At 44.7% G+C, this 18,085-nt stretch overlaps 1 protein-coding gene across 3 annotated transcripts in view; it reads right to left on the bottom strand.

Annotated features, from left to right (window-relative positions):
• The window catches only part of ASTN2 (astrotactin 2), an 834,050-nt gene that overhangs the window by 175,431 nt on the left and 640,534 nt on the right, over positions 1–18,085 (bottom strand). For all 3 annotated transcript variants that reach the window (XM_054689531.1, XM_054689530.1, XM_037494593.2), the window contains one exon: positions 5,014–5,279. In XM_054689531.1, the coding sequence (XP_054545506.1) occupies positions 5,014–5,279 (266 nt within the window). The remainder of the gene's footprint in view (positions 1–5,013; positions 5,280–18,085) is intronic.

Here is an 18,085-nt window from a genome sequence, read left to right on the forward strand (position 1 = left end):
GATTCCAGTGGTCCTAATTCTCTAGTTCTTCCCAAGAAAACCCCCAACCAGATAGGGGATAAGAAGCGATTTTACAAATGAGTAAAAGGAAGGTCACTCAGAGAGTCAATGACAGATGTGAGATTCAAAGCCTGGCTCTTTACCATCACATTTCTCTGTCTCCCCAACTTGGAGCCACCTCCTTTTCATCGGAAAGCTAAATTAACAGCAACACAAAGTCTTGTACCTCTAAGCAGTAAATGTAGTTAGCCAAGCTCTGTGGCTTTGGGCTGTGTAAGGGTCTCTGAAGAGGTGGAAAGAGAAGATTTATGTATTAAACAAATTCTCCATGATAAAGACCTTTTTCCTGTTTTGCTTATTCAAAACCACAGTGAAGTTCCCTTCCCAGCTGAGACAGAAGTCATCATCCTTCCCCATGCAGCCAAGGAAACCCAGCCACTAAAGGGTCTAGTTTCTATAGCTTCCAAGGACAGCCAGAGCACTCTCTGATCCTGGTCCAGAGTCAAAAGCCAGCGCTTCCCCTACACCAGACAAGTCAGACCCTCTTGCTGAGACTTTCTGCCCCACAATGGGACCCAGAAGAGGACTCAGCAATTCAAATAACTCACTGAGTCAGCAATGCTCACGAGTGAGATTCATTTTGCTTTTCAAAGACTATGGGAAAAGGAAATTCTTTTAGTTGTGCAACTGTATGTATGAGTATGAGTTCCAATAATGAGGAAATGCTCCTAAAATAGCCTCCATTTGTCATTTGCCCTTGTGCATTCATGGGTGACCTATCTTATGCAAAATACAGATCTCCTATATAACATGTCTGCAGCACTTCAGATACCTGCACAGCTATGGCTTGCTACCTAGAAGAGGTACCAACAAAAGCAAAGAAGGAGCCAGTGTATATTTATTTTAATCTTCTGAAGTTGGATTATTTTGGGAAGGGGTCAATGTAGACACATATGTTATAGTTATCTTAGAAAACACTTGCACTTCGCATGCTATGGAGCAGATGTGATGCAGCCATGATCTTGTTTGATGCCACATGAGGTAGGGATCATGAACTTATACTTTACAGATGTGGAAACTGAGGTTTGGAGAAGTGACTCAGCAGCCTGCAGCAGCGACTGGGGGGTGGAGGAAGAAACCCAGCCCCAGCTGGGTGGCTCACACAGCCTGCACTGAGTCCACTTTGGCAGTCTCCTGAGGGAAACTCAGAAAGAGACTCATTCCACCTCTTCTCTGTTTTTTCAGGGAGGAAAAAAAGTTCCAGAGAGAAAAAAAGAACTTGCCTCTGCCTTGCTGTGACTCAATGTCAGAGTCCAGGTCTCTGTGTTATATCTATGTGTCCTCTGCATGAGCAGCAGAAAAGGGCAGAGAGGGAAAGGCCATGAGAGATGGAGAAGCAGAGGCATAAAAACAGGTGATGGACACATGAGAAAGGCTGCTTTTCTATCATACCAGCCTTGCTCAGTGGCCCTGTTCTGCTCCAGGGTCATTTCCAGACCTTCAGTGGGCCTGTCCAGCCATTCCTGCCACAGTTGGGCTCCCTTGGACATACTAGTGCACTATGGCCAGAGACTAGCATGAAACTAACCAGGCCTGTCGCTGGGACTTGGGATGGGGAGACGGAAGCCAGCCCTGTCAACCAGCTCTGAGCAGTTCTTTGCAAAAATGATGAGGAGGAGAAGAGCTTGGACTGAGAAACCAGCACCATGCCTGTCTGCCCTAACTCCTCCATAGCTCCCCACGGCAGCCAAACTCCACACAGCTGCCACTTTCACATCTCTGCCTGGCCTGAGCCTGCCTCGCCACTACCCTGCAGCTCACCCTCAGACCTGCTTCCTCTCACCTGGTTCTTACTCAGCTCCTCAGGGGGGAAGGAGCCTGTTTGCTCATTCTTCAGGCCTTTGCAGGAGCCGGGGCCACTGACTTGGAATGCTCTCAGGATCCTCCTCCCTGCCCCTAAGCCCAGCTCCCCACATTCACTTTATGTACCTGACTCCCAGGGATTCCATCCCCAGGTCACCTCCTGAGGACAACTCCCCTGTCCTCACAAGAACCCCGTCAGGACTTTCAAGCACCGGCCTGGCCTTCTCGATACTTTGTATAGTCTTGGCTTATTTGTGTGCTTGATTCATGAATATCTGTTTTCTCTACACATCTGTCAACTCCATGAAGAAAAAGACCCTGTGCATTTGTCACACTCATCACTTCTTGAGATATGGTATTTTGCATATCGGAGGTGCCCCAAACACCTAATAATGAATGAATCCATGCTGTCTTCAGATCTGTTGAAAGGAAGACAGAGACATCTAGTGACTGTTTTCAGGCTTCTCTGATGAACTCCATGAATCAGCCTCACAATGACCTCCTAGATTCCCAAAGAATCCACTGTTATGATAATGCTCGGGGAAGCTGGCATAGAATCCAGACATGGGGGATATGACTCCTGCTCTTTCTACCACCCAAGAGGCCAGAACATAGCACAAACGTGCTTTCTCATAGCTCCTATGGTGCCACGTTGCAGATGCAGAGACAGTGACCCAGAAAGGCAGTCCTTGGCACAAGTTCACAGAGCAATTGTGGGGGATATCCAGCACCCCTATTCATGAGTCCTGGAAAGCTCCCTTCACCACACAACACAGGACAGATTCCCTCTGGGACTCACTGGAAGCCTCAGCAGCCTCTTCACAGACTCCCTGCTTCCACCCTTACACTTCCACAGTCAAATCTCACAGTCAAATCTCACTCTAAGGCCCGAGGTGTGGAGACATACACACATTTGGCTTTCATGTTATGAGTGTGGGGGCCTCTGATGCACAGAATTAGAATATTCACAATGCTTGGGTCATGAGCAAAGTTCACTGCTGCACTTTGCATGGTTAGGCCTTATGTGGTCATCCATTTAGTGACAGCAAGTTTTAATACTTTAATAAACTCCAAAAAGTCCACCACCCAAAATGTGAGCTAGGAATTTGACCATCAACTTGTGACCAAGGTTTCCTCATGCCAGCCTCTGCTGACTCAAGACCACCAGCATCCTGAAGCCTTTGTGTGTCACTTCCTGCATTCCCTTTTTAAATCATTTATGGCAACTACATTTATTGCTAAAAGCTAGTGGATTTGGTGTGTGGGAGGGCACATTTGTTTTACTTAAAACAAGGAAGAGGATATCATGCTATTTAAAATTAACCCTGGACTTAATTTCTTCATTTGCTATTGTGCTCATTCATCTCATATTTAATTGGCACTCTGCCTCATTCATTTCATCTGTTGTAGAGTATTCCGTTGTATCTCATCTGTTCTCCCACTCATGGTCAAGGGGGTTGTTTACAGAAGACTCTTTCTGCCACATGATTCTAACCCTATCATTCTCTTATTAATTATGTATGTTCAGCATCCCATCTAAGGGGTGGCATCTGAACTCCATGACTTGGCTAGCCATACCCTAAGCGATCAGGTTCCTTCTTACTCCCTGGCCTCGTCTCTGCTCTCCCTCTACTCCTGGTCTTAGTGACAAGCAGTGTCTCTCTCTTTTTTTTTTTTTTTAATACATGCACTAGGTACAGTCAGAAGCACGGGAGGGTGAGAGAATTCACCAGAGCCAGAGCAGGGAGCAGAGCAGAGCAGGCAGAAGTACACTGCTGAGGGGAGCAGCGGGCGGCAGGAGAGGTCTGCGCGCCATGTGGGACCCTCCTCCGGGTGGCCAGGGAGCAGCCGGGGATGGAACCGGCACCGCAGAGGCCGCTGCGCCACCAGGGGAGGCCCATGAGCAGTGTCTTTTGATCTTTGTACAGACCATGCTCTTTTGTCTCAGGCCCCCTTCTACTGGAACTCTCCCCCACTTGCTTACATCCCCTCTCTGTCCTCTGTGAAGCCCTATCTGACCACTTAGTCTCCTCCAGCACTTACTCAGCACATCTCGATAAGATGCTGTGGGATGACTGCATAATGCATGACTCCTAGTGAACTTGGTCAGTGATCTACCAGATTGCACACTTTGGAGATCAAGGTCTGTCTGGCAGTTGCTGCAGAGGGAAGAGTGGGAACCAAGTAATGGTGCTTTTCCACCTTCCTCGTCCCTCACCGAGGGAGCAACATCACTATCCCTGGTTTTACGGAGGGAGCTCCTGAAAGACAGAATCTATAAGAAGTATTCCATGAGCACAAGCTTGCAATCCTGTGAACCGGGTTGTTTCAAATCATTTATTTGGTCCTCTTTAACCCTTACATGCTGTCATGAAAAATAAGACACAGAAAGAGGAAGAGGAGAAGATATAATTTCACATCAAGCAGGTAGACTCTGGAGAAGACCAACTTTGAATAAATCACTAAACACCTATCAGGTTTCCTCACTTGTAAAGGGGGCATGACATTAGCATGAACCGCCATTTTTATAAATAAAAAATGATCAAATGACAGCAATTTAATATGAATCTACCCAATATTTATATGTAAACCACACATCTGGAGAGCAGGTTCTATGAGATAATCCAAGTATACTATTCAGGCAGAGGCTGCTAAGTTTCCAACAAACCAATGCCTTGTGTTCTTAGGTAAGACACAGAGATTACATTTCCCCACTTTCACTGCAGGTATTGCAGACAGCTATGCCTGATGGCTGGGTCCTAGTCAACAGAATGGGAGCTGAAATGGTATCTGCCACTTCTAGGCTTGGCCCATTGAAACTTCTCACGTGTGATCTTTGCACAGTAATTGTGGAAACATCAAGTGGATGGAGCACCAGATGGAACAGTCTGGGTCTCTGAACCATTCACAGAGCAAGCCACCCACCAATCAAAAACATTTGGGACTCTGCACCAAAAAAGTAAAATGTTGTATAAAGCCATTGAAATTTGAGGATTAGCAGCAATATATGTACTTAAAGCATGGTACGGAATCAATATATCCACTTATCACCATGATGAGGCAATTTCCACAGACATATGGTCCACAAAGGCAGGAGGCAGAGGACCTGGGTCCTAGAGTGGACTTAGTGGCTGTGTCAAGGGCTCTCACCTCTTTGGTGCCATTGTCTTGGATGAGGGTGTAAAGGGGGACCACACGGTTGATTTCCAGCAGCACTGGGGTGGGACTCAGCTGTTCCTTGCCCGGCCGGCGGCAGAGGTGGCAGGTGGAGGGACAGCGGCCCTTCTCCTCACAACGGATCTCCACTCCTGAGATGAGCTGGTCATCTGACAGCATCTGGGCCGTCAGCAGACCTGAGAGGTAGGTGATGAAGGGCATGGACTTGAGTTCTTTCTTGCTGCCCAACTCAGTGGTCTCTGGAAAGGAAGAGATAAATTCAGAATTGTTTCAAAGGTGAGACTCTTGAACCCATAAATAATCTGCTGTGCTAAGGAACTGGTGTCCATTGAAAAGGAAAAAAAGATGATAGAATGGCTTGTTCACGATGACTTGAAAAGAGTACTAGCCTCGAGGTTCAGAAACCAGTATGATATTTTCTTTTACTATTTGCAATAAATAGTCTCTTGCTTTCTCCGGGTTTCACTTTCAACGAACTTTTAACGTTAGTAAGTGGTTAGAGGATTCTCTGAAGATCTTGTAAGAAGTAAATATTTAAGGATATTTCTTATCAACAAGAAATTCCTTTCTATCAATTGTCAATGTAGACAAATTCTACCTTCCTTTTAAAATGTTGCTCCAGTTCTATATTTCTATGAAGTGTCACATAATGGAGAAACATGAGTTTTGTTGTCAAGTCAATTTCAGTTTAAATCTCGATCCTACTTGATAATAACTCTACAACCTGGGAAAGTCTTAATGTCCAAGGATCTAGAGTGATTAATTCTATAAAGCGGGGCTAATCCCACCAACTGAAAGAGTTATGAGTTGTAAATAAAACAGAAGGTGGACCTGTGTGAAAGAGATATTATTTCCCCTTTTCTCTCTGTGCTCATGTGTTCTCTTGTTCAATCTTCTGGTTCCTCCTTTGTGTGCACACCAAGATTTGTGCTCCTTCCTGAGCTGGCACTCTTGAACCATACAACTATTGTTTCTTACCTCTGTGCATGTGCTCACACTATCCTGTTTCCTCCACTACTTCTCTAAACTTTTACCATCTGCCAATGCTCCATCCTACTGTAATTCTCTCCAAGAATTCTTTCTTTTGTTCTGGCCTTTCTTCTCTGAATAAATATTACTGCTTACAAGACCCTCTTTTATTACGCTCATTGTCCTATCCCATTTTCTGCTGACCTCAACCATATTGTCAGCTCTTGGAGACCAGGGGCCACATCTCCCCACTCCTGTGCCCCCTTCAGTGCCTAGCATGTGCTAGGGATGTTCTAGACACTTACTCAAAGAGGGAGAGCATGGAACTGAATGGCTAGAGAGGCATTCATGACCTAGTCTAGAGGCTTCAAAATTCTTCGTAGGAATTTAGAGATCTCAGCAGCTACTTTAAGGACAGGAGGGAAACTGAGCAAGTGGAACTCTAAATCCACATCTCAGCTTCAAAATAGACCATTTTTAGACTATTTTTAACAGACGAACTTTCTACTTAAGATTTCTTAAGAAGAGTGATGTCAATAGCTATATCAAAAAGTTTGAACAAGCAAGGCAATTTGTACAACTCAGAGGTCTCTATTTACATCACAGAGGATGCGAAGGGCCTCCTCAAAGCGGCGCAATGTAGAGTCTGAGTGGCCAAACAGGGTGTCCCTGTACTAATGCGCAGAGCAGATGGCATTTTGAACTTGTCCCAAATGGCAACTTCTTCCAAGCCTGGTGAAGTCAAGGCAAGCTCCTGCCTCACTGGAAACAGGGGCCCTGGGCACCAAGGCTTGGAAGGAAAAGCAGCACTGTCTCCTGCTCTTGTTCTCGGCTTGCAGTGACATGCAGCTGATCTGGAAATGGGCTTGCCAATTAGAAATACAAATAACCGCAGCCTTCATTCATTACTCTCTGGGCCCTGGGGCCTGGGATCTGGGCTCCACCTTTTCTGTCTGGCTGTCAGCAAATGCTTATGAGCATCAGATCAAAGACTCCAGGAGAGGAAGACAAGGCAAATTCCAGCTAGTCAATCCTTCAGAGGGATTAAAGAAGGGTAGTTACTAAGATAAACAAAACAAAGCTGTGAGGAAGGCATCTCAGCAACCGGGGAGACAGACATGGTCTTATACAGAGACACGTCAGAAGATGATGATGCCTTTTGGAATCTCAGGTCAAAGGGATGGTTCTGGGTTTAACTTCAAACTTGGGAGGGGTAACGAATCAGGGGAGAGAGCTGCAAGGACTTTAGGGAGCACTTAGCTCACATGGTGACCCAGAGGTCAGTAAAGTGTGGTCCAAAGATCAAATTCAGTCCCCTGTCTAATTTTTGTAAATAAAGTTTTATTGCAATACAGCCACCCACATGTACTTATAATTGTGTTTAGCACCTTGACTGAGATGAGAAGTTGCAAAAAAACATTCTGCAATGCACAAAGCCTAAAATATTTATTATCTGACCTTTACAGAAAATTTGGAAATGCTGACCTAGTCCACCATTGCAGATTGGGAGAGAGGTTCCATCTATACTCACACAGGAACAGGGGCAGTGATGAATGAGTTCATGTAAAAATATTGGAATCAATAAACACAAATTATAAAATCTCCAAAGAGAAAAAAAAATAGAATGGAGCATCCTTTTTTCTGTAAGTTGTTGTTGTTGGGGTGCAGGAGAACATTCTCCCACCCCTCTGGGTTCTTAAGACTTGAACAAATAAATTACCATCAGATAGATTAGTAGGAGGAAAGAATCCAATTAAATAACACTAGCACATGTACTGAGGATTTGCATTACTATAAACTCCAAAATAAATGAGACAATCTGGGGGTTTATATCCTGTGTTAAGGGACCTAGGGCATCAAGGGGGAGGGGTAACATGAGGAGGAGGGAATGATTTCATAGGACAAAACCTTGCCACTGGATGTTGGCCCTACCTTAAGACAGGTATCTGTGATAAAAAAAAAAAAAAAGTTATTTCTGGAGATATCCCTAAATCTAGACAATCTGCATTATTTGAGTACTGGCAACAGTTTCTCTTCAGGCCCACAAGGCCTCAATTAACCTTACTTCCATATGCCAGTGTGACACATAATGTAAAAGGCCTATTCTGGAGATCCATCTATCTGACCCTTTTGGGGGAGTGCTATCCCATAATAGCTTTCACAAACTACTGGTGCATGCATGCATGCATGCATGCATGCATGCATGCACGCACTCACACACACACCTTTGCAAACACTAAATTCCTACAACAGTCTCATTTTAAACAAGGAAAAAGTGTGTCTGAAAAGGAAAATGACTTTCCAAGGTTACACAGAAAGTCAGTGACCCTTTCACCAAGGCCCCAGTCTTCTGTTGACCCAATTCATCATTAAACTGCTGTTTTTAATCTCATATTTTTAAACACAGATGACCTGCCCCTTATACCATCTTGCCATATGCATATAATTCAACTGGAAGGTAATGTAACATGGTGCCAGTGATAAAAATAACCTTGATCAAGCCAAAAAAAAAATCCATAATCATTGGATTAAAGAGACAACTATCCATTCCCAACAAAGCGAGCTATAGATCTTTGCTGGTCTGCATTTGTGCAATAAATCTTTAGCTTTCTCACTCAGTTTAACAGTGGAGTTAAGAGTCCATAGTCAGGGCTGAACACTGCACAGAAGCAGCAGTATAGGGTTCTTAGCTGAACCTAATGGCTGATTTTGCAAAAAGAAGGCATTGCCTATCGCCTAGCCCAACCCTATCGTTTAACCAGTGAGGAACCTACGACATCAGTGGAGAAAGGGACTGACCTCTGAGTCCCATGCATATTTAAGCAAAAAGATCCTCTTAAGAAAGACTGTGTGATGCTAAAATTTATGATCTGGAGGAGAATTACAATAGGGAAGACTATCAGTCCCTTAAATATTTCTCTGTGACTATTCCAATTGCAAAAGTTAATTGCATCTGATCCAGTCTCCATTTGCAGCTAAAATAATTTTCCTAAGAGACAAACCCTATATTCTTCTCCTGATTCCATTGCACTTCACTGATCTTAGGGTCTGGAACAAAATCCTTAAGAGGGCACATGTGGGATCTAGACAACCATTCTGCCTCTCTAGCCTGATCTCTGTATCCCGTTCCTCCAAATTCTTATTTTCGGCTACTTTGGCCTTCAAGTTTCATGTATAGGTCCCATGCTTTTCTCTCTGCCTTGGCAAATGCTCTTCTCTCTGCACAAAATTCATTCCCTCATGCTGCCCCTAGTCCCTGCCTTCTCCCTGTTAACTTCTACTCCTCCTGCAGATCTTAATTAAGTGCCACTTCCTCACCCCTGAACCCCATTCTCATGACCCCAATATACATTAGGGTTTCATATTAAAAATCAACCACTGTGCTACATATCATCTGTTAATGTCTCCAGATTGTAAGATCCATGAGGGCAAAGTCCTATTGATTCTCAAAAACACTCTACATACTTCCTGGACCATAGCAGACTTTCAATAAAATTTCCAATAAATATTGATTGAGCTTATTTTTACATATTCTGATCACTGTGTTATCGTATCAAAGCATTGCTATGGCCAATACCCAAAACTTGTGAATTTGAAGACTGACAGTTAATCGATGACTCGTAATCAAGTGGCGACCTCTCCCAAATGCAAAAGGAACTTTCTCACTTGAAAGGTTAATAGATGAACAGCTGATCAATTCGCCAATTGTTCTGGGCTCTTCCAGGTTTTCACATAGGCTGCTGCCATTGAGGGGATGGGAGAGTTCAGTTAAAACAGGTCATCTTTAACAGGCCAAGGATAAAGAGCATTTTTGAAGAGATTTATCCTCTGTTCACATTTCCCATCACTCTGAACAATGCTTCCAAAATAGGATCATGTCTGGTTTCAAGCCCAATTCAGTTCCAATGACACTACAACCCATTCATTTGAGAACCTGCCAACTGAACTCTCTTTTTTCTTCTCCCAAATTCCTGCTGGGTATTATTTTGTTGCCACCAAAAAAAAAAAAAAAAAAAAAAAAAAAAGCCTCAGTTGAAGTGACAACTCCTTGTTGGGAGGGCAGCCAGGGATTTTCGGCAGGAGGTGATGGCACTGCTTGCCCTCATCCAGGAAACAAAGGGCTTCTGGGAGAACCAAGGCTGCCCAAGTGTTTGTTCAATATTCAGCAACAGTGCAGGGTGCTGCCTCCAAGTCAGACAGGCTTGCTTTGGCAACAGGCTTGCACTTGAAGCATTTAAAGGCTCCACAGGGACCAGAAGGGCTCAAATTAGAAACATTAAGGGTGGGGGAGAGAGGGTGAGACTTTTATATCATAAAGAATGGCCTTTAGGACAGCAATGGCCTCCCAGGACTTGCTGAAATGGGATCATTTCCTAGGTGGAGTTATTACTCTTGTTGGAGGAAAGCAATTGCTCTGAAGCTGGCTCAAGGGCCCACATGAATCTCCTTCACAAAGGGTAAGTGGCTGCTGAAATGCCAGCAGGTAGGCCTGCACCTCTGTGCTGTGCCATCCGAACTTCTTAGCTTACCAGTCAGAGTCCAGCAGGATCTGTGTGTCCTTGGTAAATCACAGTGTCAGCCTGAAAAAGTTCTTGTAAGGATTAATCATTTTCTGGCAAAGGTTAAGCCTTTGATCAATAATAGTTGTTATTGCTGCTGTTGCTCTGGTTGTTATAATTATCACTGCTAATGTTGCACCACCATGTTAAAAACTGAAATTTCTTTTTGATTGCTGAGTAATATTCTATTGTGTATATGTACCACATCTTCTTGATCCAGTCATGTATTTTTGAGCATTTGGGTTGTTTTCATACCTTACCTATTGTAAATAGTGCTGCTATAAACATAGGGATGCAGGTGCCCTTCTGAAAGATAAATTCATGCAATTTGCAGCAACACGGATGGAACTGGAAGGGATAATGCTAAGCAAAATAAGCCAGAAAGAAAAAGAAAAATACCAGATGGTCTCACTCATAGCAGGAATACATAAGGGACCAGGGAAAAGACTAATTATAATAAAGTAAAAATCAAAATCAACAAGCAACTATAAACCAGAGACATACTACAGGGGTGGTGGGGGAGGAAGGAGAGAGTTGGATCAAAACAAGGGGAGGTAGGAATTGTATGGGGAATATAACCAAGATGAAAACGCATACATTGTGCAAAAATGAAAAAAAAAATATGTAAAAATATATAAAATTTAAAAATTTAAAAAATAATAATAAAAACCCTGAAATTTCTATGGAGATACAAAGAGAGAAGGGAAGTGAAATCCCAAAGCCAGAATTTGGAATTCAAATCCCTATATGCAGAATTTACAAAGGAGATGAAACCTAACTAGCTTCATAAGCCCAGAAATCTCAGCCAGAACAAGGAAATAAAAGGAGGTCAGAGAATAGACAGGAAGGATTTAGGGAAGATTTGCTTTGGAGAAATCTGTCACCTAAAGTTTAGGGTTCCCAGCACCCCAGGCAAGACATACAGAGCGTGCTATTCCCTAATCTCAAGTTTTATGAGAAGGAGGCTCAAAGAGAACTGGCTATGTGTTCTTGGTAATTGGGAAGTCAGTGGGCAGAGTCTCTCCCCCTAAGAAAGTTCTAGGGGCCTGTGGCAGCAGACAGTAGGGGCTGCATAAGGATTCACTGTGAATCCCAGAGGTTGCCAGCATGGACAACACTGTACTATTCCCTGACACCATAAGAGACAGCTGGCCTGGAGTTCTTGAGTCCTACCCAATAGGAATCATAACAGTGGGTGAGGGGTTCCCCACAGTTAAGAAACTCAGTGTGACGGGGAGCTAGAGAAAGAGAAGGGGGTTGGGAACAGTTGTCAGTAGCAGGCAGCCAAACAGAAATTGCTCAGAGAAGGTCTTAGGAAAGGGGATCTCTGCAAAGCCCCTAGAAAAGTCCTTAAGAGAAAGGGCCAGTCAGGATCAGACAGTGACGAGGAGGTATGAGGGTGCCATGGCAGGCATGGCCTCCTTTAACCTGCTGCACCTCTTTCCTCAGCCATGACCCTGTGATTTCTCACCGGCTGACTTTTAAAATGAGGACACATAAAAGAGAGAAAGAGATGGAAGGCTAACCTTGTCCCCACCTCTTACTACCCCCACTAACGAGAGCAGGGAGATTTAACAGATTGGATGTGGAGATGCAATTAAAATCTCAGGCTGGTCTTCCTAATTCTTGATTTGAAACTATGTTAGCAACTTAAAATCCCTACAGCACTGTTTTCTGTGACAGTGATAACAGATCAGTACAGCCTGCTAAGATTTTCATCTAGAAAAAGGAAAGAGTATCCCAGTGGATACACTTAAAGTGACTAATGGGAGCAAGTCACATAGGTACTTTGAAATACATATATTCACATTAATTATAGCTTCTCATATTTGTATTATCAACTGAACCATTCATATCATTACAGTGCTTGTTACATTTTATTTTTTAGTTAACATGCAAGTTAACATCTGTCTCTCTAACTGAACTGTGAGCTCCTTAAGAGCAAGGACATGGACAGCTAATAACTAGCTTATCTTTCTGTCCGTGGTTCCACTGCCCAAAAATTCCAGCAGTAATTCTCACTCCTGTAAAACAAGTCCTTTTTGTTGCAAATACTTGGACCTTCCCTATTCCTGCCTCTTCCAGACAACACCCCAGGTGCCCTCACCCTTTTGCATAGGTTAAAGGATCTCCTGGGTAAAAGACATTTTAAAGGTCAGCTGGTCAGAAACCCCATATAATGTTTTCAATCACCACCAAATCATCTTCCAATTACTTCTTGGATACTTCTAAAAATGTACAACTCATCTCCTTTGTACACCTCCAGTTACATTTCGGGACAGCTCTGGTAATTGAAGTTGGCTCCCCATCCAGAATTGCCATCGTGGATCTATAAGAGGAGCTCTGTGGCTCCTTGTTCGGTGGTACACTGGAGCATGCCTGGTTCCAATGCACTCCCCCCCCTCTACCCCCAAAGGTGCTATTTGGGTGTTGAAAACAGAGCCAGTTTTGAAAGAAAACTTCAAATGCTGAAAGCCATGACAGGCGGGCCGGCAGATGGATTCAGACCTCTGACTGGTCTTACTCTCATCTCTAGATCTCTCTTTGGATGGTTATTGCCCTCCTGCCTCTCACACAACCGGCATTGCTGGCCTGTGCCTGCACCACCTCTAAATCCATCTCCTGCCCAGCTTGGCCTCCAGACCACTGCTGCTGCTGGCAACTGCAGCATCACCTGAGATCACCTCCAGATGCCACTGTGATTGGGTCCTGGTCCACTATTTATCAGGGTGTCACCAACTCCAGGCTCTCACCTGAGGGAGTAGTCATCATTCATGAGCAGCTTTTGGTTTGGACAACTGGAAAATAGAGACACTAACTTGGATAGGCCAACTAGCCATTTGTGGCCTTAGAATCTCTATCTTTTTCCCCATTTTCCTCCTTGTAAATAAACCCTTTTGCTAACACACTCTGTGTTTGAGTTGTGTCTTGTGATTTTAAGTGCATGGGTGAGGACCCACAAAATATGCCACTCCCACCCCAGGTCTGCGCTGCTTCAATCCTAAGCGACCAGTATACACCCAGAGTTATGCTTTGTGGAGGCTCTATCTGCAGTACTTAAGTCTACCCCCAACTTGGAGATCATGGAAACATTAACCAATAATCCAGGTGAATGGAAAGAAAAGCAACAGTGGAAGCAAAAAGAAGACAGGTCTATAAAACTGCTGAAGCCTGGACAACAGATGTGCTCTCACCTAATTTGCTTCTTCCCTAAATACACAAGTAATGAACCCAGTTGCAAAGGGGCTGCACTGTGAGTTGCGTGGGTCTGAAGTCCAGCTCTTCCATGTCCAGCTGAGTGAACCGCGGGTGTAACTTGGAAACCACGCTGGGCGCCAAACTGTTGTAGAGCAACCCCGATACAAAACGGGGTGCCTGACTGTGGGTCCTCACCCACGCGCTTAAAAGGACTTATCAATGCTCTACTGCAGGCACACGTGAAAGGTTAATAAAAGGTTTATTTACAACGGAAAGGGAAATGAGGAAATGTACAGCTCTGGGAGAAAAGTGGGAGACAAAGTTTTAAATGCGTCCTACCCGATCCACCGATCAGGAATCCCAAAATGGCGCTCTCAGAGTTGGCCGCCAGCCAGGAGTGGTGAAGCCAGGAGGCAAGCGATCGCGAGCCAGAGAGCGAGCAAGGCCCAAGTGTTTGGTTTTTATATCCAACCTGGCTGCCCAACTCCACCCTCAGGTCCCAGCCACCCTCCCCTTGGTGGTAATGGGATTTGTCTTTCCCAATGTCCTGATGGCTTTAGTCTGGAGTGGGGGTGGAGTCCACAAAGCCTGTATGAGATTATCTCAGGACATCCTTTCCCCCTAACAATTTGACCTCTGTGAGGTTCTGTTTTGTCATCTGTAACATGCTGATAATGTTAGGACCTAAATTTTGGGATACTTGGAGACTGATGAGAAACAGAAGTTATTGAAGAATTTAAAAATTCTAGGTGTCCAGATCATCATCAGTTGCCACCTGTCCTAGTCCTTACTCAATTCCACCACTCAGTTCTTGCCCGTGTTTGAGTCTGTGTACCTGAAACCCAACTGGTGCTTTAACCACCAGTCAGGAATTTATCCTTAAGGTGCTTGCTTCCTACCTAGTAGAACTGTGAAAACAAGGGTAGAACTGAAAGCTTAAACCAAAAGCTGAGCCAGGCCACAGGATTCAAATCTTAAGCAAATCACTTCATCTCCCCAACCTAAGTGTCCTCACTTGCAAAATGGGGATTCAAATTCTTCACTCAACTGCTGTGAGCGTGAAATTAGAGGCCTGCTGGCTAATTTAAACCTATAATCCCATCAGGTTCTCACCAGCATGCTACAAAGGAGAAATTGTTACCCCTTTTTACAGATGAGGGAACTGAGGCTCAGAGTGGCCTAGTATAACCTACAAGTGGATGCTTGTTTAAAGTGAAATGAGTTAAATCTCTGAGGTAGGTCCTACTCTCTGCAGGGCAGGAAGAGACACACACACTGCCCAGTAGCCCAGGAAAGATGGCTATCTTCTGTTTATTTTGCAAATTAGAATTTTTTTTAATAGGCCCCCATGTGGTTCTGTTGTGTTAGTTTCCCTAAGGAGAGAAAGGGGCAGACTGAAGAATCCCAGTGCAGCTCCATGGGCCTCAAAGTGGGCTCCAGCAGACTAAGGTGTTCTCAGCACCACTCCAAGCCCCTCCTGGCTTCTAGCCCCCTTATTAGTCAAGGGAGCGGGAACCGGAGCAGTCAGCATGGAAATGTACCCTTTGGTCTGCCTCCTGAGACAAGGTGGGCTGGGGCCAGTAACAGGAAGTTGGGAAAAAAGGCCATATATGATCTCCTGCTGCCATCTAGCGCCTGCTCGAGGTGATTGCTCTTGGGGAAAATCTTAAAAGTTCTTCATGCCAAAGAAGGATGACTATGCCTTGCAACCAGCTGGGCGCTGTGGACAGAAAGGCGGACAGTAAAGTCTTAGCTAGGATACAGGGGAGCCTGATGAATGACCACAGGGTTCTGAACCAGTTCTTGCTTAGCAGGCCTATTCAATGCCAGGTTTAGAAGTATACCCTGGGGAAAATGATTGTGGAATTTTGAATAATGATTTGTTTTCATCCTAGTGATACTCAAATGTAGAGATTAGATTCAGTGTGTCAACTAAGAAAGAAGAGACTGGATCTAAGTAAGGGAGAAGAGCAAGAGGTAGAGCAGGGAAGAGAAGGATTCAGGAAGAGATGAACTCCCAGGGAGCTGTGGAAAGAATGTGATCTGAAAGTCAGATGTGGGTTTGGGGTTCAATCTGAATGAACTCTGTGTACAGTTATGTGAGTTGTGTACTGCACAATGACAAGGCAAGGAGGTGAGTGGGGACCAAACCCAGCCTCAGCAACATCACACATTCAGTCCTGTACTATGGACTGAATCCAAGTAGAGGAGCAGCACCTCCTAACTCATATAAAAGGTGACTTACAGGCTGGCTGAGGCTCTACCCATGACCACAGGTAAGCTGCTTTTTGTCTTGGAGGCTCTGCTTTTTATTTATAAAATGAGGCTCACATTAGTGACAAAACAGGTTGCTGTTAGAATTTAAGAAATTATATGTCCTTGTCACCTGAGAATGTTCAGTCCCCACTACTCCAACTATAACAACCTAGCTGTACTTTGAAGATGCAGTGGGCTAAGAACTTGAAGAAGGAAGAGGGTGGAAAGGAAATTCACATTGCTTGTACTTCTATTCTGTGCCAAGTATAAGACACTGGAGTCATCATATCCTCGCAATGGTGCTGTGGACAGGGGGTATTACCATTTTTACAACCATATGTTACAAAGAGGAGGCAGAAGTTCTGAGAGTGACAGACTGCAGTCAAAGACCACAGGCATTCAGAATCTGACTCCAAAGTCCCCTTCATGTCCAACAGCGCACAGATGCATCGTTACCAGGCGGCCAGCTTATTCCTCCTGAGAGGCCATCTGTCCTCTTTCTTTAAAGTTCTGCTCAAAACTTAGCCCCTCAAGGAAGGATTCTGAGATGAGTTCCTTTCCATTTCCTTCTTCCTCCTGCCTGGCATCAAGAAGCAAATGCCCAGAAGGAATCATTCCTGGGAAGGGCTTAGGGAACTAGGGGTCTCTGAAATGCTAATCACCTGCTGTAAATGGAGAGACTCAGGACCCTGAGGCAGCAGAAGAGGCCAAGGTCATCAGACCACCTACCAGGAGGTGCTTGGGGAGGGTAAAAACCTGGGGTGGAGTCAGCTGGAGACTGGTTTGAGGAACCACCAGGAAGCTAACTACCACCCTCTAATCACTATCCTAGGTGGATTCGTACTCAGGTTAAAAGATCATCCTTAGGGCCTCCCCTGGTGGTGCAGCAGTTGAGTTCTGGGATGTGAAGCTTCCCGCAGCCTCTGTAGAGCGGGTTCGATCCCCGACCACCAGCGAGGGGCCTACATGGCTCGCAGACCTCTCCTGTCGCCCACTGCTCCCCTCAGCAGTGTACTTCGTCAGTCTGCCTGTTCTGTTCCCTGCTCTGGGGAATTCTCTCACCCTCCACGCTTATGACTGTACCCAGTGCTTGTTGATAGGCCATACTGTTACAGGACATGTTCAAGGTGAGTTATATCTCCCATCAGTTCTCTTCTTCCCCATGACTGTGCTAGTAGGGGCAGGGAGAGGAGACCAATAGGTGGGGACTGAACCAACTCATGAAAAACTAAAATCAAAATTAAAGGTTGAAACCCATTAGGGAGTCTTCAAGCATTAAGGAAATTAATAAAATTAATACAAAAAGTAGCTATGATTTTCAATTTTCATAAATTCATTTTTAGGCCAGATGTTCTATACTATTTGCTTGGCACGCACTGTTGCACTTGCTCTTCATATATCCTAACAACAATGAAAGGTCAGTTTCATTGTTGCTTTTTAAAGAAGGGGACTAGGGCCTCCCCAGTGGCGCAGCAGTTGAGCACTGCGTTGCGAAGATGCCCGCGGCCTCTGCAGCGCAGGTTCGATACCCGGCTGCTCCCTGGCCACAGGAGGAGGGTCCCACATGGCGTGCAGACCTCTCCTGCTGCCCGCTGCTCCCTTCAGCAGTATACTTCGGTCTTTCTACCTGCTCTGCTCCCCGCTCTGGCTCTGGTGAATCGTCTCACCCTCCCGCGCTTCTGTCTGTACCCAGTGAATGTATAAACAAGCAAGCAAGCAAACAAATAAATAAATAAATACATGCCTCCTTAAAAAAATAAAATAAAAAAATAAAGAGGGGGACTGGAAGCTCAGAGAAGTGAAAAGGGGCAGAGAAGAACTACATTTTCACTTTGTTCTGTCTAACTTTTAAGCACTTTTTCTCTATCTTAAGTTGTCTCAAAGCTGCTATATTTCTGGAGATTCACGGCTGGCAGTTCTAAATTTTGGGCATTTAATGTGCAGGTTCTGTTAGCTCTACCTATTATACCTAGTGATTATCAATAGAACTCTTAAAATAAGACTATTAATAATCACTAGGAAGGGCCTCCATGGTGGTGCAGGCGGTTGCGTGTCACGCTGTG

Source organism: Talpa occidentalis, unplaced genomic scaffold, assembly GCF_014898055.3.
Source record: "Talpa occidentalis isolate TD23 unplaced genomic scaffold, MPIMG_talOcc4v2.1 talOcc4.7, whole genome shotgun sequence".
NCBI lineage: Eukaryota > Metazoa > Chordata > Mammalia > Eulipotyphla > Talpidae > Talpa > Talpa occidentalis.